At 29.7% G+C, this 22,836-nt stretch overlaps 4 protein-coding genes across 14 annotated transcripts; 1 reads left to right on the top strand and 3 right to left on the bottom strand.

Annotated features, from left to right (window-relative positions):
• The first annotated feature begins 2,503 nt into the window (after positions 1-2,503).
• LOC121206194 (S-adenosylmethionine synthase 1) lies at positions 2,504-5,812 on the top strand. 2 transcript variants are annotated; one of them, XM_041076723.1, is made up of 2 exons: positions 2,504-2,792; positions 4,456-5,812. In XM_041076723.1, the coding sequence occupies exon 2, from the start codon at positions 4,458-4,460 to the stop codon at positions 5,628-5,630; it is 1,173 nt and encodes a 390-aa protein (XP_040932657.1). In that variant the 5' UTR covers positions 2,504-2,792; positions 4,456-4,457; the 3' UTR covers positions 5,631-5,812. The 2 variants fall into 2 exon arrangements, with proteins under 2 accessions (XP_040932657.1, XP_040932658.1); XM_041076724.1 differs by lacking the exon at positions 2,504-2,792 and adding an exon at positions 4,071-4,292.
• A 95-nt stretch (positions 5,813-5,907) lies between these two features.
• Positions 5,908-6,895, bottom strand: LOC121206195 (thioredoxin-like 3-3). Its single transcript, XM_041076725.1, has 3 exons — positions 6,568-6,895; positions 6,448-6,473; positions 5,908-6,339 (listed from the first exon to the last, which is right to left on the bottom strand). Exons 1-3 carry the CDS (start codon positions 6,721-6,723, stop codon positions 6,120-6,122), a joined length of 402 nt encoding a protein of 133 aa, XP_040932659.1. The 5' UTR covers positions 6,724-6,895; the 3' UTR covers positions 5,908-6,119.
• Positions 6,896-8,452: 1,557 nt separating this feature from the next.
• On the bottom strand, positions 8,453-11,849 carry LOC121206193 (uncharacterized). Of its 9 annotated transcripts, none has more exons than XM_041076717.1 (5): positions 11,274-11,849; positions 10,406-10,614; positions 9,574-9,661; positions 8,821-8,887; positions 8,453-8,741 (listed from the first exon to the last, which is right to left on the bottom strand). In XM_041076717.1, exons 2-5 carry the CDS (start codon positions 10,512-10,514, stop codon positions 8,688-8,690), a joined length of 318 nt encoding a protein of 105 aa, XP_040932651.1. In that variant the 5' UTR covers positions 10,515-10,614; positions 11,274-11,849; the 3' UTR covers positions 8,453-8,687. The 9 variants fall into 9 exon arrangements, with proteins under 9 accessions (XP_040932651.1, XP_040932655.1, XP_040932654.1 ...); XM_041076721.1 differs by having other exon boundaries at positions 11,681-11,849; XM_041076720.1 differs by having other exon boundaries at positions 10,406-10,578; positions 11,681-11,849.
• Positions 11,850-12,664: 815 nt separating this feature from the next.
• LOC121206192 (vacuolar protein sorting-associated protein 2 homolog 2) lies at positions 12,665-16,139 on the bottom strand. 2 transcript variants are annotated; one of them, XM_041076713.1, is made up of 7 exons: positions 15,937-16,129; positions 14,797-14,901; positions 14,639-14,710; positions 14,188-14,268; positions 14,035-14,070; positions 13,864-13,925; positions 12,665-12,877 (listed from the first exon to the last, which is right to left on the bottom strand). In XM_041076713.1, the coding sequence occupies exons 3-7, from the start codon at positions 14,675-14,677 to the stop codon at positions 12,814-12,816; spliced, it is 282 nt and encodes a 93-aa protein (XP_040932647.1). In that variant the 5' UTR covers positions 14,678-14,710; positions 14,797-14,901; positions 15,937-16,129; the 3' UTR covers positions 12,665-12,813. The 2 variants fall into 2 exon arrangements, with proteins under 2 accessions (XP_040932647.1, XP_040932646.1); XM_041076712.1 differs by lacking the exons at positions 14,639-14,710; positions 14,797-14,901 and having other exon boundaries at positions 15,937-16,139.
• Between the last annotated feature and the right edge of the window lie 6,697 nt (positions 16,140-22,836).

The following is a 22,836-nucleotide window of genomic DNA, read 5'->3' as shown; positions in this document are numbered from 1 at the left end:
GATTTATAACTCTAATATATGGCCCATTTCCTTTAAATATTACTCACTTAAAACAAAATCTGACCTTGATTGATTCCTATAATTTTTCTTCTCCACCTTAATAATTTGATAAACTTGTGGGCCGACCATAATGTTAAATCTATATATTCACCATCACTATAATTTTAAATTTTATAATCAGATTGCGATAAACAAATAAATAAATAAACTATGTGGCTATATTTTATTCTAGTTAATTTGAACCATTAAAAATTTTTAATTTTGGGTATTAAAAGCAAATTTATTTATATAACATTAAATTATAATATACTCATTTAAACATTATATTTATAAAAATTTTATACTAAAAACAATTGAGTTCTTGATTGAAATAACTAAGTTAGAAATTTAAAATTTATGTGCGTCAAGTGTAAATCTTATATAATATATGATAAAAATAAAAAGACGAAGACGAAAACACTCTTGTATTAATATTTATTATTTTGTGTATAAAAATTTATTTTAATAATTTCTCAAATAAATTAATTTTTAATTAACTCATATTAGACTGCACTCACAAGGTGGGTGAAAAAAAAAACTATGAAAAAGGATATTTATAAAAAAGATTATTTTAATACCAAATGATACTTTGACTGAAATGATTAGGTTAAAAAATTAAAAATCATATGACATAAGTTGAAGTTTTATTATAGTATTATTTTATTAGAATTAGAAAAGATAAAAATAATATTTTCTATTTTATAAAAGTGTGGTCGATTGAATTAAATATTTAATATAAGTATATAATATATGAAGGTTTTCATATTATAAGTTATTGAAAATGTGGTTGGTGCCATCTTTTCATTACCTTCCCTTCCTAAACGTTATATAAGTGTGTGTGTTGGAAGTCTTGACTTCTGTCTCTTCAAATTGAGTTTTTCCTTTCCCCCTAATAAATTCATTGCAATGACTTTTTAAGCACTAATTTCTATGCTCTATGATCAAACAACATGTTGCTCTACCTTTCCAACCTGGCTTACAACAATATTTAAAAGCAAATTGCCAATGTCAATATCTTTTCCCAAAGAATGAGTTTTCTAGAAGAAAATGATCAGTTACATGAAATGAGGTTTTCTTTTTTTTTTTTTTTGGAACAAGAAAAAATGGGTTGTATGGATAATTAGATATGGTTGCATGCTGTGGGTTTGATTCTATTTTGGTTGCAAATGTGAAAAGCATATATAGTCTCGAAGTTGAGCTACAATTTGTAGGTTTCAAACTACCAATAAATAATACAAGATCTTTGTAGGGCAAGGAAATGGCCTGAATATCTACCAAAATAACCGACCTAGCCCCACCCCACACCACCGTCACCCTACGCTCGTCTGGTTTTTCTCTTCCCTTTTTATCTCTACAATGGATAAGGGTGTTTTCAGTTTCATCAGGATTCATATTTTAATATAGTTTGACAAGGATTAAATCTGTGATTTCATTTGGCATTACCTTGCACATTTCCTTGTGCGACTTAACTGAAACTGCACTCAATTTATTCTAGCAGTTGAAGGTCAGTTCATCTTTGTGTACTTGTAGATAGTTCATAAAAAAGTAATAAGCTTTCTTGTTGCGAACATATAAATATTTATTATAATTGATTATGATAACATTTGTTACATTCATAATCACGATAAATATGACATGAAAAATCATAATTTAAATCTTTACACCTGCTTACAAATCAATATGAAATTTTTATAATATAAATCCTCAACTCCTTTCAACTAATTTGTTTATTAACAAAATATATATGGCTTACTTTGTGACTTGATTGAGAAACAATTTCTTTTTTTAGAAAGTATTTGAGATTGAGAATGGGACATAAGTTGTGGTAAAACAAATCAAAGAAATAGGCGAAGCCCAACCCATAACATTGACGTCGTAACAAAAACAGAAAAATGGATCTGAGCCAGACAAGTACGGAACCGTCAAATGTGGGTGCAGGTCGGACCCATTTCTCACAAACCCCATAAAAATGCTAAGCCCGGAACTTTATCCATCTTAGAAAACGTGCAAACTCAATTCAATTTGATTGAAAAAAAATTTGTATTAAAATTAATTAAATTGAGTTATTTGAGTTATTCAATTTTTTGAATAAACTAAGATAATGATTTAATTTTTTGAATCGAATTGAATTTAATCATTCAAATAGTTCGAATAATAAATTAGTGTAAATATCTCTTGTGTCTTAAAAATAATTTACAAAATAATTCAAAATTTTAAAATGTTATATTTTATAAGTATATATAAAAATCTTAAATATATTAAAATATTTATCTTTTAAAAAAATCATAATGATAAGTTTAAGTATCATTAAATAAATAAATTTTCAAATCAAAATTATCATATTAATTATCTTTTTTTTTCTATTATTTTTAACTTTTCATTTCAACTTAAAAAATTATTCAAAAAAATTTTAATCAAATTAAAATAATAAAATAAAATCATCATCTCAATTAATACGAATTTTATTCGAACACTAAACCCTACGCATTACCGTTGCATCTCTGTAGCCTTAAATATCAACGGTGGATGCCGTCTCCAAAAATCAGTGATGAGAAGCAGGAGATGATATTTTGTGCGGCGATGATAAATTATACAGAAAATTAAAAGAGCCAAGCACCGAAAAGAGCGGGGAATCGAGAGCTAATCAAACGACTCGTTATTCGGGTCTATAAATAAAATCCCATTTTTTCCCTATATTTCACTTCCTCCTATCATTTCAATCTAATTTTCTCTTCTTTCAGATCTCAATCAAGGTAGTCTCTTCCTATCCCCTCTTTTTCTTTCTCTTCTATTTATTTATTTTACTAAATTCTCGCAGATTTTTTATTTGAATTTGTTCTAAATTTTGTTTTTCTAGATACACATTGTAGATTTGGAATGCGAATGGTAATATGTTTCTAGGTCGATAAATTGTTTCATTTCCAATTTCTGTGATATGATTTTGTAGTTTTCGCTTTCTCGGAAGTGTAGGTTCAATGCAAAAGCAAGCTGTCTTTTTGAAATAAACTGCAAATGTTTGGTTGTGAAGAAGAAGATTGCATGATTTAAGTTCTGTGAATTGCCTGCGAGCTATGAACTTGTGTGTACTGGCTAGGATTTGAATCCATGTGGCAAACTCATCTTCTATTAATTAATGTAGAGTTTGTATAATTCTTATACCAAGCAAAATATTTACCGACTACATTAACTTTTAATTAATTGGTTAGTGAATGTAGCCAGGATTTAGCTACCCATTCTCCTCGAGTTAAGTCGATCCTATTTTACTTGATTGTTACTTTATAATTAAAGAAATATATATTTAAGGTCAATTATATTTTAGGGTAAACTACAAAAATAGTTACTTTTGTTTGTCTCATGTTACATTTTAATTATTTATGTTTGAAATGTTACGTTTTAGTCATTTATGTTATTATTTTGTTACGAAGTGATCACTCTTCCGTTAAGTTCTATTATCTCCCTAACGGTAATCCTACGTGACAATCCAACTAGATATTACTGAATCTGCTAATACATACTCCATCCGGATAAAGTATACATTATTAAAATTAAATTAAAATATTAAATAAGAAATAAAATTATAAAACAATATGTTATTTGGAAAATAATTATTATTGTAATGAGATACATGTTTTATTAGGTATAAGTATTTAAAATTTTGTTTTTGTAATGTGATACATGCATAAATATATATATAATCATATTAGTGAATCTGTTAATACATACTTCATCCTGGATGAAGTACGTATTAGCAGATTCAGTAATATCTAGTTGAACTGCTACGTAGGATTACCGTTAGGGAGATAACATAACTTAGTGATCACTTCGTAACAAAATAATAATATAAGTGACTAAAACGTAACATTTCAAATATAAGTGATTTAAATGTAACATGAGGCAAACAAAAGTGACTATTTTTGTAGTTTACTCTATATTTTTAATATTAAACGAATAGTTTATTTTGCTCGCGTTGCCAAAACTGGGTTTGGGTAAAGAAATTCAACCTCTGACCTGACATGGCATCCCTTGGGAACTACGTGAGAATAAGATAGGGATATATGTTCAACACGGCTTTTATCATACTTTCGTACTTATATTTGATACACATATGACCAATATCTTATGTATAAACACGTGTATGTTGTTCGGGCACGTGCATTTTAGTGAAAATAAATAGCCTGAAAATGAATTTTCCTTTTTAGGAACTTTTAAGGAAGCAAAAGCCCCAATGAAATACAGCATTAGTTTCTCTTAAGGTGAAAATTTGAAGTTGAATTCAATGTGACGACGATAATTACAATTTTCTTTTGTTTCTTGTAGATTTTATTACTATGGCTGTGTTGCATCACTTTTGTTGTTTGTCAACTTAATTTTTCACTTTAGTGAAGTCAATCTAATGCATTATGATGTGAAGTGCAGATATGGATACCTTCTTATTTACTTCCGAGTCTGTCAATGAAGGTCACCCCGACAAGATCTGTGACCAGGTTTCGGATGCTATCCTTGATGCCTGCCTGGAACAAGACCCAGAAAGCAAAGTGGCCTGTGAGACTTGCACGAAGACTAACATGGTTATGGTCTTCGGGGAGATCACCACGAAGGCCAAAATTAACTATGAGAAAATTGTTCGGGATACTTGCAGAGGTATAGGGTTCACCTCAGCTGATGTCGGCCTTGATGCTGACAACTGCAAAGTTCTAGTTAACATTGAGCAGCAGAGCCCTGATATTGCACAAGGAGTTCATGGTCACCTCTCCAAGAAACCTGAGGAAATTGGGGCTGGTGACCAAGGTCACATGTTTGGCTATGCCACAGACGAAACCCCTGAGTTAATGCCTCTAACCCATGTGCTTGCGACTAAACTTGGTGCCAGGCTCACCGAAGTGAGAAAGAACAAGACATGTCCATGGTTAAGGCCTGATGGGAAGACCCAAGTGACTGTTGAATATCGCAATGATGGTGGAGCCATGGTCCCCATTCGTGTTCACACTGTTCTTATTTCAACCCAACATGATGAGACCGTCACCAATGAGAAGATTGCAGCTGATTTGAAAGAGCATGTCATTAAGCCTGTCATTCCAGCAAAGTATCTCGATGACAAAACTATTTTCCACCTCAACCCATCCGGTAGGTTTGTTATTGGTGGACCTCATGGAGATGCAGGACTAACTGGTCGAAAGATTATCATTGATACCTATGGTGGCTGGGGTGCTCATGGTGGTGGTGCTTTCTCAGGGAAGGATCCCACCAAGGTGGATCGCAGTGGTGCATACATAGTTAGGCAAGCAGCAAAGAGCGTGGTGGCCTCAGGCCTTGCACGTCGCTGTATCGTGCAAGTCTCCTATGCAATCGGTGTGCCAGAACCCTTGTCAGTTTTCGTAGACACTTACAAGACAGGCAAAATTCCGGACAAGGATATTTTGGCATTAATCAAGGAAGCTTTTGACTTCAGGCCGGGAATGATCTCTATCAATCTCGACTTGAAGAGAGGAGGAAAGTTTAGGTACCAAAAGACTGCTGCTTATGGTCATTTCGGCCGTGATGATCCTGATTTCACTTGGGAGATTGTTAAGCCTCTTAAGCCCAAGGCCTAAGTTACTAGTTACTACCATAGCCATAATGTCATGTGGTACGTATCTGTCAATTTGTTTCATTTTACATTCTTTACTTTTCAGGGGGTAATTTATTTCCCCAACCATTTATTGTTTGTCATGGATATATTCTTTTAAGATTTTCCTGCCTACTTATTCAATTCAAAATATTTTCTTTTATTATAGAACTGCTTTCATCAGAGGTGTATACACATCTACATCATGTATACTTGATCCATCAGTTTTTATCATGATAATGAAAAATAATACGATCGCAGCATAAACAATCTATTTAACATATATTTATTATAATCATATATATCTAAATTTGAACATGCACATGAGTTTCCAATAATGTAAATTTATGATACAAATAGAACAAACTCACATCCTATCCATCCAAATAAGAGTGAAGTTAAATAAGTAGGATTCTGAAGAAAAGCAAAGGCGACTTGGACTGGAGGAGAGCATTGGTTTCCAGAAAATATTGCTTCAGGAATGTAACCACAAGCGATCATGAAGCCGCTCTTCTCCAGCACCAAACATCTCGTCCACCCTTTCTCCATCTCGATAAAAATGAAATGTCGGAGTGTAACGAATGTGCTGCGTGGTTTCTGGGCATTCATCAATATCTGCGTATACGAAAGGGAGCTTGGGGAACTGGTTGCTCAATTTGCAAAACGCAGGAAGAATCTGGCTACAAACACGGCACCTGAGACATTGATAATTTCAAAAATTACTAAAGCAATCAGTAATCAAATTGTATCCCTATTTTTTCTTTTGTCACAGAAACTTTACACCAAACAGATTGTGTGCATACCATGAGGCTCCGTAATTTATAACTGTCTGCAAATAAAAGAGAGTTTTATTAAGCATGTAGAGTTAAAAATTTTAACTTCAATGTAAACCAGGAGTAAAAGTTGAAAAGAGAAGCATTTACAGGAGATTTAGAAGACTTGATATGAAGAAGAATGTGGCTGAGATCTTCATCACTTGAAGCAGTCTTCAAGTTGGCATGCTTATCGGATGGCAGATCCAACCCTTTTTTATTACCGTCTCCCATTTCGGCCATTAATTTACAATGTTTTTCTTCCATAGTCCTTTTCTTATTCTACCATTAAACCCCGCTTACCACGGGTTTTAATTTTTCTAATGATTTTTTAATTAATTAATAAAGTGAATTAGTTTTATAAATAAATGGTCTATATAGTATATAAAAAGAGAGAACTAAAACGAAGAAATTCGACGAAAAATAAGCGAACTGAATGACTTCATTAAAGATTAAAAAAAAAACCTTTTTGAAGGTAAAAATTTATCACTAAAGTTAAAAAAAAATATCTTATTACATGAGAAATTTTCTAAAAGTTCTTAGCTCTTGTAATTAATTTCTTCAATTTACTCCTTATACTTTTAGAATTGATCATTTTAGTTCTTTTACTTTTTAAATTTTAAAAATTCACTCCTAACCTAAACAATAGTAGTTAAATATGTTTGGTTAAATTTTGTTATTAGTCTTATTCTCTAATTGAATCATACATAGTCCTTAAGGGTGAGTAAAACTCGATTCAACTAAAAAAATTCGAATTTTGAGTTATTCGATTTTTTCAGATCAACTCAAATAAGTATTTCGAGTTCAAGTCGAGTTGAATTTTACAATTTGAATAACTAAAGTAATAGATTGATGTAAATACTCTTTCGGTCCCTTTTAATTTTGAAAATGAGCAAGTTGTTCTTTTTTTCAAAAATATTAAAATATTTTTTAAATTCAAAATATTTTTAAAATTTATATTTTCTTAAAAAATTATAAAAATTAAAAATTCTAAAGAATATATAAAAAATTTAATTTTTTCCAAAATAATAATTTTTAAAAATTAAAATATTTTTTAATTTAAAATATTTTAAAAATTTTAAAATTTATATTTTCTTAAAAAATTATAAAAAATTAAAATTTCTAAAGAATATATAAAAATTAATTTTTTTCTAAAATAATAATTTTAGGACCTAAATAAGTAAATTAACAATTCAAGTTTATTATACTAAAGAATCTTACTTTATCTCTTATTTTGCTTTAAAAGAGTTTTCAAATATATATGTTTTCAAAATTATGTGCTCTAACATAGAATTAGTTTAACAAAATTTTAATTTGACAAGTTTACTTTCTTCATTTAACTCGAACAATTTCACTCGACTCGATCCGACTTGAACTTCATTTCGCTCTACTTGATTTGAAAAAAATTCAAATCGAGTTAGGATGATAAAATGAAACTTGTCAACTCGATTAACTAAAAGAATTTTCACTCGATTTGATTGAACGGTTACCCCTAATAGTCTTTATATTTTTTGAATTTTAAAACTTCAATCTTGATACAAATAGCAACTCCATTAACTAGATTTTCTTTGACTATCATGTACAAATAGGTAGCTAACATGGCAGTAGACGTTAACATAATTTATCCTACTTTTTAAATATTTATTATGAAAATATGATTTTTTTTAACCACTTATGGAATTTAGAAAAATCTACTGCCACCACCAAATAAATATTTCCCTGTAAAAAATCTTTTTATTACTCAGTTTTCCTTTTTCATAAAAAAAATATACAAATACTCTAATCACATCCTTAAACTAATAAAATTATTAATTTAACTATTAAATAACACATAAAATCTTGAGTGGCATAATTTATATAATATAGATAACTGGAGGATGTAATTAGAATATTTTAAAGTTTGAATACCAATTTAAAATGAGGGTCATAACTTTAGGGATGTTTAGTGCAATTAACTCAATATAAATAGTTAAGCAAGGTTAGGTTGAGTGAGGGATCCAGAAAAAGCCGATAGCCTTCACAATCCATCAGCTAAAATTTTATCAAACGAGGAGATTATAATCGAGGAGAGTAGTCAAATACATGAGCTAAAACCCCACAATGTGTTGTTCAACTCCAACACCATCAAGAACAAGCTACTAACATAATCTATCATTCGATCAATTTGAAAGTGAAAATGGGTACAGCCTATTTTGGTCAATCTGCAAACCAAAATGATTTCTCCCAAGTTTCTAGTCATAGAGGCCTTCCTCATGCCAGGTATCAACTAAAAAGTCCACCATCTCCTGCATTTTCACCATGCGAATGGGCACATCAATGTCAGCCAGAAGCCAAAAGTTGAAAGATGTTCTGAGACACACTTACAGCTAATGGAATAGCCTGTTGAAATCGTTCGGTCGAACAAAGCAAATCTTCATAAGTTGTGGTCCAGCTGCAAAAGGTGATTCCAAGGTTAAATAATGAGAGGAACTGAATGTCTAGACACCGATATTATAGTAAGTAGCCGTGACATAATGAAAAAGACTGAATATATGCAAGGCAAACCCAGAACCAAAGAATATAGCACGTGGCTGCACTATAAGGGTAGAAACAGAAAAGGTTTTGGGTTCGTACTGTTTTATCTTATTTTTTTCCAAAATACATCTGCAAGTAGATTAACTAGTTAACACATATTTAATCGTAGCGACAAACTTCATGCACCATATTTGGATCATAACAAAAGGGAAGGGGCATGTCCAAGAGGTGGCTTAAAGTAGCATCTCGAAAAGATATCCATTGCTTGGTTACAAGAATTCACGAGCCCATCCTACAACACGAGAGTTTGAGAGCTAATATTCTGATAAAGAGTGATCAGCAAACTGTTCATAAAATAATATCACTAGTAGTACCAATTACTTTCAAGTAGAGATTCCAACAAAGCAGAAAAGAAAGCAAATGCCCAAAAGCCGAGTTAAAGCAGCATGAGATCGTAGCTAATGCACTATAAAGATTCTAAGAATTAAAAGTTGAATTCCTTGCTGTTTCATGAATATAAAAGCGAGGTTTTGAGAGTTTAGTTGAACAAAAAATCACTATGATATTTAATATCTTGAGTAGGAAGAAACTCCAGGCATATACCTCATTATTGGTTCCCAGGGCATTCTTTTTGATTTTTGAGACTGATCCCCGGCCCACTGTCTTCTAACCTCATGCCAAGTCATTTGAGCTGCACATTAAGATTCCACACGTTACCTCCAATAGAACTCTGGTTTGAATTGCTTTTAACAAATAAGTAACAAAACACTCACATTAAGGTTGTAAAAAAATAACACTAAAATATTGATTCCAGTAATCTCATATTGGACTTCAATAAAATCAATAATTTTGCGGAATGAAAGTCCCCATAAGCAATGACCACAAATCATATTCGTGCATAAACCCTTTATTGAGAAATCTCATACACCCCAACAACCATAAGTCCAGATAGTTCGCAACGCCATAGCAAGTTCACACCAATCTCGTGTTGATAAAGTTTCTGCTACTGAAGTTCATATTCAGATAAAGACACACAAACCCGGAAAAGGTTTTAAGCTAAATTTACTCATTTAAAAAACATGGATTTCCAAGCCCAATATCTAGAACTAGCTTCTGGAAAACATTTGATTCCCCAGTTACCCTGAACACAATAAACCAAGAACACTAAAACGGATTCATTGCATGTGAGCAGACATCCTAGCTGTATAATAGCAATATATAAGATTTAAAATGGCTTCTTACAAAATAATGCAGGAAATTACATTAAGGCATGAAGCTTGAGTACGCTCAGTTCTAAACTACTTTCTTCTAATTCCAGTAAGATATCAAAAAAGCAGTTCTACTATTAAAGAGTTGCATGGAAGGCTGGCTTCAACAGAATAAGAGGCTTCCTAGGAGAAAATTGATAACCTTAAAGGCTTAAATAGAAGCATACCCTGGTTAACAAAAACCTCCTTCTCAGTGGATTGACCTCTGTTAGCATTATTTGAACCCGTTGAAGGGCGATTTTCACGGGAATGGTGATTAGTACCATTGGTTTCCATTTGCTTTAGGTTGAGCAACCATTTCCTTCTAAACTACCATCATTGATCATATTGAGGGCAAGAACTGTAAAGAACCTCTGTATAAGAAACAATCTATGTGCTTCATATGAGAAAAACCAATTGCATCAGTAATTTTATTGGAAGGAAAAAGAGCTACTAATGAAGATGACAATAGTCAGTAACAATCTCTAATCTTTAACTGGTGACCAATATTTATGGTGATACCAATTACATCATATTTTCTTTTCCTCATCATATTTTCTTTTCCTACCCCAGGTTGGGAATCTTTTACTATTACATTTCATTTTTGGCAACAACTTCCCATCTATTCCCACTCTGCAAAATCTGCAAGAAAAGAGGAGAAGGAACTATTCGAGTACCTCACTTGATTAAACAATTTCTAATTGATGATCACCAGGGTCACGGAAAACCCAACTACTCTAAACTTTCTACCCTAACCACCTTAAATGGTAAGGAACATTTTAGGGAATCACCTCAGTGAAGAAGGACTAGAGCGAAGAGACATAGAGATGGAGAAAGACAAAAAGGGCTTTTCATGCACCCTATATAAAGTCCAAATGCACCTTAATGTACACCGATTACCAAATTAGGCAATAAATACCATTAACTTTCTTAGAATCTTCTGGACCCGGACGAACCTAATCAGATCCCAAAACACACTGAACCAATGGTTACAAATTATAGTTTTCCATCTAAATGTAATAGTTACATGAACAATCAAACATAAAAGAAATTTACCACTATGCAAAGAGGATGTCGATGAGAAGCAAAACCCACAAATACCCAGAATTTTAAACGTGGATAGAAATTGATATAAAGATAAACAAAACACAAAATCTAAGCCAAAAAACGAAACCCCAGATCGCTAAAAAATTCTTAATGAAGAAAAAGAAGAAGACTTTACCTTGAAAGTAGTTTTTTAACTTAAAACTATGTTGAGAGCATTAAAGAAGACACTGATGGTTTTGGCTTTTTTCTTTCTCTTTCTTGTTCTTAATAAAATAAAAAAAAAGAAATTTCCTCTGGAGATTCGAGAATTTTTAGTAATGAAACAAAGGGGGACAAAAAAAGCTAAAATTAGATCCTAACAAACAACATCTATAGGATTCATTACTAAAAGGAAAGATCTGGGATCTGGTGCTCACATGGGATCAAATCCAAGGTTATGAAACATTACGTTTTCTTTTTTCCATTTCTTTGATCAAAATGAAGTTGGCATTATGTGATTGGGTGAAGGAGGGACATTCCATGAAATCTCATAAACCGGTAATCAATGGGGTTGGTAAGTGGAAAATGGACCACCAACACGTTTACAGTTTTGTTCTTTTTTTTAAACTAGTTTACGGATGTGTTCGTGGGAAGAGTTGCTTCTCAAAAATATGCTTAATTCATTTGCCAATAAAATATTTTTTGAAAAATGATTTATTTTTTTTGAAAATAATTTATTTTTTTTGGGTTTAGATAAATCTGTAAAAAATATTTTCAGTTGTTTAATAGATTTCCTGAAAATATTTCATAAAAATTGTTTTAAATTAAACAAATATACATTTAAAAATTTATTATATTTTTATTATTTAATTGAATTTATTATATATATTAATAAATTTATGTTTTATATATTTAAATTATGATCATCTTTTGTAATGATTAATTATGATAATAGTTATTTAAATATATATTATTTATTATTACGATTGTAATCCTAATTGTAATTAAAACTAAAAAAAATTTAAATGACTAACCAATATCAAAAAGTATAAAATATATATATCAATATTTATATGTTTAATTTGATACCTAAGTCTACATTGATGTTTAATTTGGTACCATTTTTTGTCCCAATTTAATATCTTAATTCAATTTCAATATTCAATTTGATGTTAAACCATTACAATGAATATTTGGGAAAAGCACTCTAAATATAAAATTAAAATAGTTCAAATACCAATTTAATTATTGAAGTCAAACTCAAAAATTACATATTAACTTTATATAAATACCAAATTGACTCAAATAAAAATGCATCCAATTGAGAAAAAGAAAAAGAAAAGCAAATAGAAATTGAGCTATCTATAGGCACAAAAATGGAGCAAAATTTAAAGTAAAACAACTACTATAAAAATAGCAGATAAATCATCAATCTAAGGAAGTTAAAAGGTATCGAGTCATTATCTAACATATATATAATTTCAGCTAAGTCCTTCATGAATATAATATATAAATATATAGAATTTGTTTTGTACTTCATATCATTTACACATTTCCTTTCTTTTTGTCATCATAGTCGTCGTAGAGATGCCAATCTTTTCTTAAGATCATCAACATCAGTGGTAGGCTCGGACCTGCACCAAATTACCAACAAGATTTGTCAAAACTCTGGTGTGTGCCCAACGTGAATATGTTTCTAGAGGATTTGTGTGAAGGTGGAGTAATATACTCTCACCATACACAACACTTTCGAAAAACAAAGTAAAACATAAAATTTTGGTCAAATTCTGTTTCTCCACTATAATGATCATTTCTAGTTCCTTTACTTTCCAAAATATGTATTTTCAATCTTGAGCAGATAATTTGATGACTTATTTTTTTCTTGTGATGATGAGACATAATATTTTGTATACACAATTTTTTCACACATTAAAAGAAAAAACTATCAAATGGAGAAAATGTATAATTATTCATCAAATTGTACCAAAAATGCCAAAGAGAATATCATAGGTTTTTTAAAAAATAAGTGACCAAATTATCGTAGAACTAAAGTCACCAAAAATGCACAGTATAAGACCTATATATTTTGACCTAAAAATTTAAATAGTCCATCTTTCATGCTAATTGGATTTTCATAAAACAATTTTAAAAACATCAGTCTCAGATAATGCCATACTAGAAGGACTAGAAATGATCAAATTATAACAAAAGGACTAAATCAGACAAAAATGCATAGTACAGTACCTTCTATCTAATTTGACCATAAAATTTGAATTACAATTTTTAGAAACATCAATTTCAGGTAATACCCTTAGTTCAATAATAATCTCCTAGGTATGGAAAGAAAGCATTGGGGGTGTAGGCTGGGGATTAGTGGGAGTGGAATATACAGTGATATGAAGCTGTCAGGGATCAGACCCTAATCATTTGAACTAAAGAGTCTCGTACTCTACCAAACATCACATGGTTTGTTTGTAGGGTACTTTGTGAATGATCAAAGAAAAGAATGCTCAAGTTTTTTAAGTTCAATTAACAGACGCAGACCTATCTAGAGGATATTATAGTGCATAACAAAAATTTTTGAATTATGAAACTTTTGCTCAAAAAAAGTCATACATACTTGACATTAACTAGGAGAGCAGCATTCTTTGATGCAATCCGACCCTTTGGAGCCAAAGATAACTGTTAAAAGAATGGGACAAGGTTAAGCCTTTATCGACACATTCTTGTAATTAGAAAAACGAAGCATGTTACAAAAATTTCTTTATAAGGTCAATTTCAAGAATCCAACCTGAGAAGCAATATCCACACCAATCTCATCAAGCACCTGATCAGTTAAAAGCTTATAAATTAGAGTAGTAGGGGAAAAACTTAATGGGAACAATGGCAATGAAACAAAAGAAGAAATTAAAACAAATATATATCAGTAAATAAAATATCTCACCTGGTTGGTGAGCTCCTCCGTTTCCTCTTCGGCCTCATCTTTATCTAAAGTTTCATCAATAGCTTCCGACATCATCTCTATCTGTAAAAAATACATCCAAACAAACATTACTAGAACATAAAACACACTCGCACAAGCTGATCCAAGCTCTAATTTTTTCTTGTAAAGATTTCTGTATGAACCAAAAATGTAAGCATCCTTGCACTGAGGACAAAGTGAATTGATCTTAATTAATTGTTAGCAGTCAACGTCATGTTCGCAAGACTTCTTATGTGCTAGTCTACACTGCATCACTTTCTAGGTATGTTGTCAAGGTTAAAGACTGTATGAAGAGAGAATCGTCATATCCATTATGTTTTAGTCTACACACGATTTTTTGTTTCAAAACGACTTCACGGTTGATAAAAAAAAATTGAAAAACATTTACCAAAGCAAGGTTTTAAGTACCTACCTTGTTCATTGCAACCATTGCCTTAGTTGCTCCTTTCATTCTAGTAGAAATCGAGGTGTTGGCATATAATGCCTGTGAGCACATAAAATGAAATATGAGATACTAGCCTACAAACTTTAACCACCCCAAAAACCAATGATTTATTGTAGAAACTCGACCTGTGTATGAGTTGCGACACCTCTAATTTGGGCAGGACTCCCCTACAAATTAGTTATCTGTTGAAGCAGTCGTACAAGTTGGCGAGCTAAAATTCTAGTAGCAGCCTGGGAAACACATATGGGAGATTAAATACAAAGGAATAAGCTGAGGGTTTGGGGAATTAAGGGAATTACTTCAGCAAATGCCAGTGGCAGAGTTCTTGAATTACAACAAATCATCTTAACATAAAAATAACTTCCGTAAACATATGGTGAGCTGTTTATGGATCTTTTAACATTTGACATTACAATATGGTAATATTTAAATTTCTGCTTCTAGTAATGATAAGGTGTGCATTTAGCTGTATGTAAATATTTTTATCAAATCATTTGCAACTTGTTTTATATGAAAAGCCTCGGTATGTAAATTTTAACCCACTTTGTGCAACTTTAATATAGTCATAATGCAAAATGTTTCAGCCCCAAAAGTTGCAAATAACTAACACATGCACCTCATACATAGCAAATGACAGAATTTGATGACATAAAGCTAATTCGATTGGTTATCACCATAACCACAGTCAAAAGGCTTACACCCAAAACTTGAGCATTTTAAATGTTATAAATCATAGAATAAGCTGGTTCTTATGCCATGCTCATTGAACTATAGCACATGCAAGCAAATCCATCATGCAAAGAAACTAAAATGTGTTGTTCTTATGTCCATGCCTCACATGAATAATCAACAGAATCTTCTAGGTTTGAAACTACCATTGAATTTTACAACTTCATTACCAATGTTAAGTAGATAGAGGAACCAAAGCATGAAATCAGAAAATTTAACAATCTCACTAAAATAGAACTCGCAAATTGGGGGAAAGTTTCCCATTAGAATTGCTACCTCACTCCCAGTTCCCCCATTAGAACTAATGTATAAAATGGGGGAAAGTTTCACCCCAGTCAAGCGAATGACAGTGGGTAATCTTTCTCGTTCTTCCAATTGGAGAAATTAAAGAAAGAAGCAGTTGAAAGATGCAAAATCCAAACAGAACAAACAGATGCGAAAAATCTAAACAGATTCTTCAACAAAAAAAAAAGGAAGAAGAAGATTTGAGTGACAGAGACGACAAAAACATGAAATACAAAGCATAAAAAAGTTACCTGCATGAAGAAGGAGAAGGAAATGAAGAACGGATGAATTAGTGAGATTGGAGGAAGATTTTTGGGAAAATGTCTTACAAAAAAATCCAAAGCCATTTTACCCGTGTCTTCCATTTGTAAAACCTTTTCAGTCAAACAAACACTGGAAAATCAGGAAAACATTAAAACCTTTTTAGTCAAACAAACACTGGTAAATTAGGAAAACATTTTTCCCAAAATGTTTGATTGCATAAGTTCACACCTAAAATAATCTCTCCCGTATCTCTTCATTTTAATATTCAATAAATTAATTTTTTAAAATTAATTAAATCATCTTTTTTTATTAGTATATAATAATAAGTTTAGTTAAGTTTACACATTTTGTTAATTTGATTCCAGTTTAATAAATTTAGCTTAAAATATTTGTGTAAATATTGAGATTAAATTTATTTTTTTTAGAATTAAAAATAAATTAATAAAATATGTAAATGTCGAGGGTTAAATTTACTATTATATCGATAAAAGTAATATACAATTGATGAAAAATATTAATGCCGTGATTATCTGTCTTTAATTGCTCACTTAAAAATTGACTAGATTAAATTACTTCAATTTTTTTAGGGTAAATAACTTATTCAATTTCAAAATTGAAAAATGTTGAGTAAATCTTTTTACCCACATTTTCAAATGCCTTAATTTTTAAATTGAATAAATTATCGAATATTTACAATTTAATTCATTTAAATACATAAGCCAACTTAAGTAATAGTGTAATGTTGAAGTAAAGTAATGGGTTTGTTTACCCGATTAATAAAAATAAGTCCTAAGGGTTCAAAACACCCTCAAATTAAAAAAAAACAATTAAGCTCTTTTTTTTTTACACTCATTTGGGTAACTAAATTTTCAAAATGCATTAAAAATGTTTTCAGACCTTTTCAAAAAAAGCAATTAAGCTACTACTTTTTTTTGCACTCAATTGGATATTTGAGCTTTCAAACTGTATCAAAAAGACCCTCAAACTTTTTCAAAAAAAGCAATTAAGCCCCTACTTTTATTAAAAATTAGAAAAAAAATTATAAAAATTTAAATAAATAAAAGCTATAAATATTATTGAATTTTAATAAAAAATTAAAATGTTAAAAATTTATTAAAAATAGTAAAAAGTATTAAATTTTATAAAAATAGTAAAAAATTATAAAATATATAGAAATATAAAAAATATAAAATTTTATAAATCCGTAAGAAAATTATACAAAATGTAAAGAAATATAAATTTCGTAAAAAAAATTATAAAGATTATAGTACCAAAAGAAATATTTTATAACTTTTATGTAACTTTTATTGATTTTTATTTTTTTATCATTTTTCGTCACATTTCATGCTGTATTACAACACGTGATGTCTTTGATTGAAAAAAACTAAGGGCCATTAATTTTTTTATAATTTTTATAAAATTTTACAATTTTTTTTATTTTTTTACAATTTTTATAAAAAAATTCTAATTTTTAATAAATTTTTAATTTTTTTATATTTTTATCAAAATTTAATAATTTTTCTAAAATTTATTATTTTTATAATTTTTTTTTTCTAATTTTTAATAAGAACAATGGCTTAATTGTCTTTTTGAAAAAATTTGAGGGTCTTTTTTATACATTTTGAAATTTTAAGTGAAAAGGAAAAAGAATGGCTTAATGGCTTTTTTGAAGAAGTTTGAGGGTATTTTTAATGTATTTTGAATATTCAAATACTCAATTGAGTGAAAAAAAAAAGAGAAGAATTTAATTACTTTTTTCTTAAAAAATTTGAGGATTTTTTATGCTCTTAAACATAAAAATAAAATGTAGTTACGTATAGTCTGCTGACCGGTATTGCTCTTGCCCATCTGTTTATCTCTTTGCATAACTCCCGGCGATCATCATTCCCTTGGACCATTTGCATTTGTGAGCTTCAATCATCCGACGATTAAATTAATCCTTTCCTTTTCATTTTCCTTATTAATAAGAGCATAGTGGTAGGCATTTTGTTCCTTGAGTAAGAGCACAACCGCATGCAATAGTTATTTGGAAAAATTAATTTAGAAAATAGTGTGAAATGTTAATGAAAATTATTATTTTTTTGGAATCTCATTATATTTATAATAATAAATCTTAAATTGAATTAGTATTTGTACTTTGAGTGAGGTGATCTAGGTTGTTTCTTGACTTTTTATCAAATTATTTTCTCTGTTATCATTAAATCTCGACTTACTTAGACTATGGAGTGTGGGCTCAAACTTCTCTTTATAGAAAACCAAAACTTGAACTCTCAAGAAAATAAAATTTATTTTTTAAATAAACTGACACTATTTTCTAACAAAGTAACAACACTCAAAATTGTCTCAACCCATCATTTTTATTTATAAGAAAAAGATAGAAAAATTTTACTTAAAATAGATAATTAAATAACAATATTTTAATAAAAAATACAATAATTCTCGTATCTAAGAATAGGGAGTGACAACACTCCTGCTTGGGATCTAGGGTTATCACCCATCATGTTGCAAAATGGCTTTATTGGGCCTATCTCTAATATTAAGTATAATTATATGTGTTATCTAAACTTTTAATCAACATAATAACCGTTTTTTTTTAAATATTAATTTAATTATTTTTTTCCAGTTAAATTATTTTCTCAACCTAATTTCAATTTATTAAAAGTCATGTCAACTCTATCGTATTAGAATATATGAGAAAATATATTTAATTGTCTTGTCGAAACCATTTTTAAAAGTTTGAAAAAAAGGGGATCGACTTTAAAAACGAATTATGGAGTCGCCACCGATCTTTTTGAAGTGTAATCTGATCATCTTGAGATTGATCATTTTAATAAAATATTTGATTTATTAAAACAATAATTTTAGGTCTACGAAAATTGAGAGAAATGATTCGGGAGTCGGTTACGCACAAGGAAGGGTTAGCACCCTCGTAACGCCCAAAATTGGTACCAATTGCTTATTTAATGTCCTATCGTTGAAAACTTAAAGAAAAATTGCCAAAATACGATTCCTTTAAAAATGTGTGATCAACTCAAATTGGATTTTAAGATTCACTCGTTCCAAAGAAATAAAATATCACATCTAGCACGTTAGGACACGATATTTTAAGTCTCCAAAAACTGAGATCACCTCATGACTTCCAAAACGCAACGAAAAGGGTATTCAATTATTTGGTCCAATGAAAAAACGAAACCCAGCACGTTAGGGCACGATTTCTCGAATTTTTCCAAACATAGAACATTACCTTATTTTAAAATTTAGAAAACATGAATGAAATTTTAAAGGAATATTTGACTATTTTGGGCAAGCAAAAAATTGAAACTCAACACGTTAGGGCACGATTTCCCAAATTTCCAAACGCCAAACATTGCCTTTGTTTTAGAAGTTTTTTTAAAATTGATAGATTATAAGACCGACTCAAAATGCTTTTTATTTGCTTTATTTGGAATAAAAATGAGACGACCAATATTGATTAAAATGCTGAAATTTGAACGACAATACGACAATATATGAAAAACAAAGTCTATATACATGAATAAAATATTATACAAATGAATAGTCATAATATGGAATTTTGAAAGGAACAAATTTGGGCTCATACAACGGCAACATATCATATATTATACATATACCAATATTAACATCTAATGAATTAAAAGCGAACTTAAAGATATATCAAGTAAATTAACACAAATAATATATAACAAGTTTTCTAAAACAAATAAACAAATGAATGATGCAAAGGAAATGCAATTTAGGATTATCAATATGCAAACAATATACATAAAACTTGGAACAAGTAATCTATATGAAAGTTTAAAATAGACCAAGAAAATAAAGATAATAATATATATAAAAGAAATGTATAAATGAAATTTCTAAATGAATAATGTATGTAAAAAAGCAAATGATATACAAAATAATATATATCTATCTAAATACATAATATACATGAAAAAAAACTTAATGTCAATAATATATACATAAATAAATTCGAAAGAAGATATATATACATATAAATACATTTAAAAGAACAATATTTACATAAAACAGTATGAATCAATGATATAAATTTAGAATTTTAAAAAAAATGTAAATGTATGTACAATAGTATTAAAATATCGTTAGAACACAGAAGAGTATAAAAGAAGACTTTAAAATAAATAAATTGTGAAATAAAATAATTAGGAGAGAAAAACAAAAAAAAAGTATAAAATGGCAAACTGGAACAGTGCAAAATCAATAAAATAATTCAAAATAATATATATTAAAATAATATATATAAAATAAAATAAAATAAAATAAGATATGAACTAAAACTTAATTGAAATAAGAGCAAACCTAAAGAGACAATTAATAAATAAAAAAGATGGAAAGTGAGATAAGGGCCAAAGCACAATGCACGCAAGTGCGCGGGGACCAAAAGCGCAAATGGTCCAAATCCCAAAATGTTGTGCCCAGGCGCAGGCTAAATTGAAATGGCGCGCAAGTTTCAGGGATAATTTAAAAAAATAAGGAAAATATAAACAAGTTTTAATTACAAGTCAGCGCAAAAGGGGAGGACTCAATGCGCAAATCCCCCACTTTAAGCCAAATTGTGTGGGTCCAACACCAAACGGTGTTGTTTTATTCCAATTACTTAACCCATTTCTTAAACCATTTTACCCTTTGTTTAAAAAACAACTCTAAATTTTGAGAACCCCATTTTGCTCTCCCCTCTGTTCCTCGTCGAAAGGCTTATGCCAAGCCTTCAACTTCTCCGAAAATCGCTTGCGACCAATGAAGCAGGGCCCTCCAGTGTTGCGAGCGCGACGCAACTCCGATGAGCTTCTCCCACTTACTCTTATATTTCGTATTTATAATGCGAATTTGAATGAAAAAATAAAAATGGGGAAAAAAACAGTGATAAACCTTTGAAATGTATTCTACTGCTTTTATTGATTTTTGTATATTTGCGAGAATGATTTCTTCAATCTGTGTTCTATTTCTTTGAAAAAAAATGTAATGGCCTAAATTCAAGGTTATCGGAACAATGGTTTCGTAACCATAGATCCGATTTAAAGAGAAATTTATTTCAATATTTTTGCTTGAAAATTGATATGATAGGAAAATCGTATGAAAATATTGATAGGAAAATTTTATCGATTTAGTGATTAGATAGAAAAAGAAATTATTGAAGAAATTGGGTAAAAATAAGGTATCGAGACCTCTATCTCGTAAAACCGAGTCAAAAATAATTTCATAAATATTTATGAAATGTTATTAATGTGGTATTAAAATTTTGTTAGGAAATTTTAATGTTTGGGTAGTCAATTAAATGAAAAGGACTAAATTGTAATAGGTGTAAAAGTTACTAGAATGATTAAATAACTTAAAAGTCTAATGAGAAAGGATTTAAAAGACAATTAGACCCAAAAGTTATTTGGGGTGGACGGCAAGGGTATGAAATCAGCAGAAAAATTGATAAATTAAGGGTAAAATTGGAATATTGCAAATAAGTTAGGACTAAATAGAAAATATCTAGATTTCTCTTCATTTCTCTTCAATTCCAGCAGCTAAAAACGCCATAGGAGGGTTCTATAAGCTGGTATTTCATAATTTTTTCACCAAGTGAGTTAATCCTTGCCTTTTTCTTGTAATTTTTGTGTTTCTAAGACTTTTACAACTAGGTCCTACTATTAAATTTATTAGTTTTTGATTTCATGGATGAAATTGGAAGTCACCATGATTGAGTTCTGTAAGTTTATGATGAAATAGAATGAAATTAAAGCTTTAATTTGTTTATGAGATGATTTCATTAGGCAATTTCAATGGAAATTGATTTTTAGGACCTAATTGTGAAAATATTTGGAATTAAAGTCTATTGCTGAAATTCTGATTCCTAAAGGTTGTAAACTAGTTTAAGGTGATAGAATAAAATGTTAATTGAGAAAAATCAGCTCAATTGAGAGGCTAATTGAGTAGGGACGAAATTATCATTTATTAAAAGCTTAGGGGAAAATGGTAATAAACAGCTTACACTAAAACAGTTTGGACAGCAGCAGTAGACTAACTTTGAAAAATCACCAAAAATTGTAGGAATCGAATTAGAAGATTAAAAAAATATGGAATTAAAGCTTATTGAGTCTAGTTTCTCATAGAAGAAATATTGTAAGCAATGGATTTGTAAATTTTGAGATATAATGAATTTTGTGAGACAAGGTCAGAATGAATTCGAGTTCCCCTATTCTGATTTTGAAAAATTATAAAAAATTGAATAAAAATAATTAGGGACTTAAATTTATATGTATAGAATTATTAATGAGTCTATTTTTAATAGAAACAAACGATAACATCATTTGAATTCTGTATGAAGAGATAATTTATTTTTAGTGAAGAAGGGTCAGAACTGTTAGACAACAGAACAGGGGTGACTTTGAAGAATAAACTGTACTGATTGGCTAAACCAAAAATTCTGAAAATTTAATGGTAAAAATATATATGAGTCTAGATTCAGGGAAAATTAATGGATCTTAATTTGGAGTTCTGTAGCTAAAGTTATAAATAATTTAGTGACTATGACTCAAGTAGACAGCTTTGAATGAACTATAAATAATAGTTGAATTATAGAGAATGTTGCATATGAACATGAAATGTATTAAATTGATAATTAAATTTATTTATTTAGATCCAGAAGATTCAAATACGAAGCTAGATCGAGGAAAGAAAAAAGTTCGGGATTAGTAGATTTTTATTGTTTACAAACAAGTATCAAGGTAAGTTCATGTAACTTGAATTATATTCTTAAATGCTTGAAAAGCATGTTTTTGATATGAATATGATTTGAATGTTCATTATATAAAAATTGATGAAACATTGATATATTTGATAAAATGGGAAGAAATCCC

The sequence above is a fragment of the Gossypium hirsutum genome, chromosome A09, assembly GCF_007990345.1.
Source record: "Gossypium hirsutum isolate 1008001.06 chromosome A09, Gossypium_hirsutum_v2.1, whole genome shotgun sequence".
Classification (NCBI taxonomy): domain Eukaryota; kingdom Viridiplantae; phylum Streptophyta; class Magnoliopsida; order Malvales; family Malvaceae; genus Gossypium; species Gossypium hirsutum.
This window is presented reverse-complemented; position numbering and strand designations above follow the sequence as displayed.

Excerpts from the sequence above, each read along its gene's own strand:
- LOC121206194 (XM_041076723.1), top strand. The coding sequence starts at position 4,458 with ATGGATACCTTCTTATTTACTTCCGAGTCTGTCAATGAAGGTCACCCC.
- LOC121206195 (XM_041076725.1), bottom strand. The coding sequence starts at position 6,723 with ATGGAAGAAAAACATTGTAAATTAATGGCCGAAATGGGAGACGGTAAT. Across the intron at positions 6,474-6,567 it reads TCAAGTCTTCTAAATCTCCT|ACAGTTATAAATTACGGAGC; the intron begins GTAAATGCTTCT and ends TTTTATTTGCAG. Across the intron at positions 6,340-6,447 it reads ATAAATTACGGAGCCTCATG|GTGCCGTGTTTGTAGCCAGA; the intron begins GTATGCACACAA and ends TCAATGTCTCAG.
- LOC121206193 (XM_041076717.1), bottom strand. The coding sequence starts at position 10,514 with ATGGAAACCAATGGTACTAATCACCATTCCCGTGAAAATCGCCCTTCA. Across the intron at positions 9,662-10,405 it reads GGAGGTTTTTGTTAACCAGG|CTCAAATGACTTGGCATGAG; the intron begins GTATGCTTCTAT and ends CTTAATGTGCAG. Across the intron at positions 8,742-8,820 it reads AACAGGCTATTCCATTAGCT|GAGATGGTGGACTTTTTAGT; the intron begins GTAAGTGTGTCT and ends GTGAAAATGCAG.
- LOC121206192 (XM_041076712.1), bottom strand. The coding sequence starts at position 16,050 with ATGGAAGACACGGGTAAAATGGCTTTGGATTTTTTTGTAAGACATTTT. Across the intron at positions 14,071-14,187 it reads CGGAGGAGCTCACCAACCAG|GTGCTTGATGAGATTGGTGT; the intron begins GTGAGATATTTT and ends TTAACTGATCAG. Across the intron at positions 12,878-13,863 it reads GCTCTCCTAGTTAATGTCAA|GTCCGAGCCTACCACTGATG; the intron begins GTATGTATGACT and ends AATTTGGTGCAG.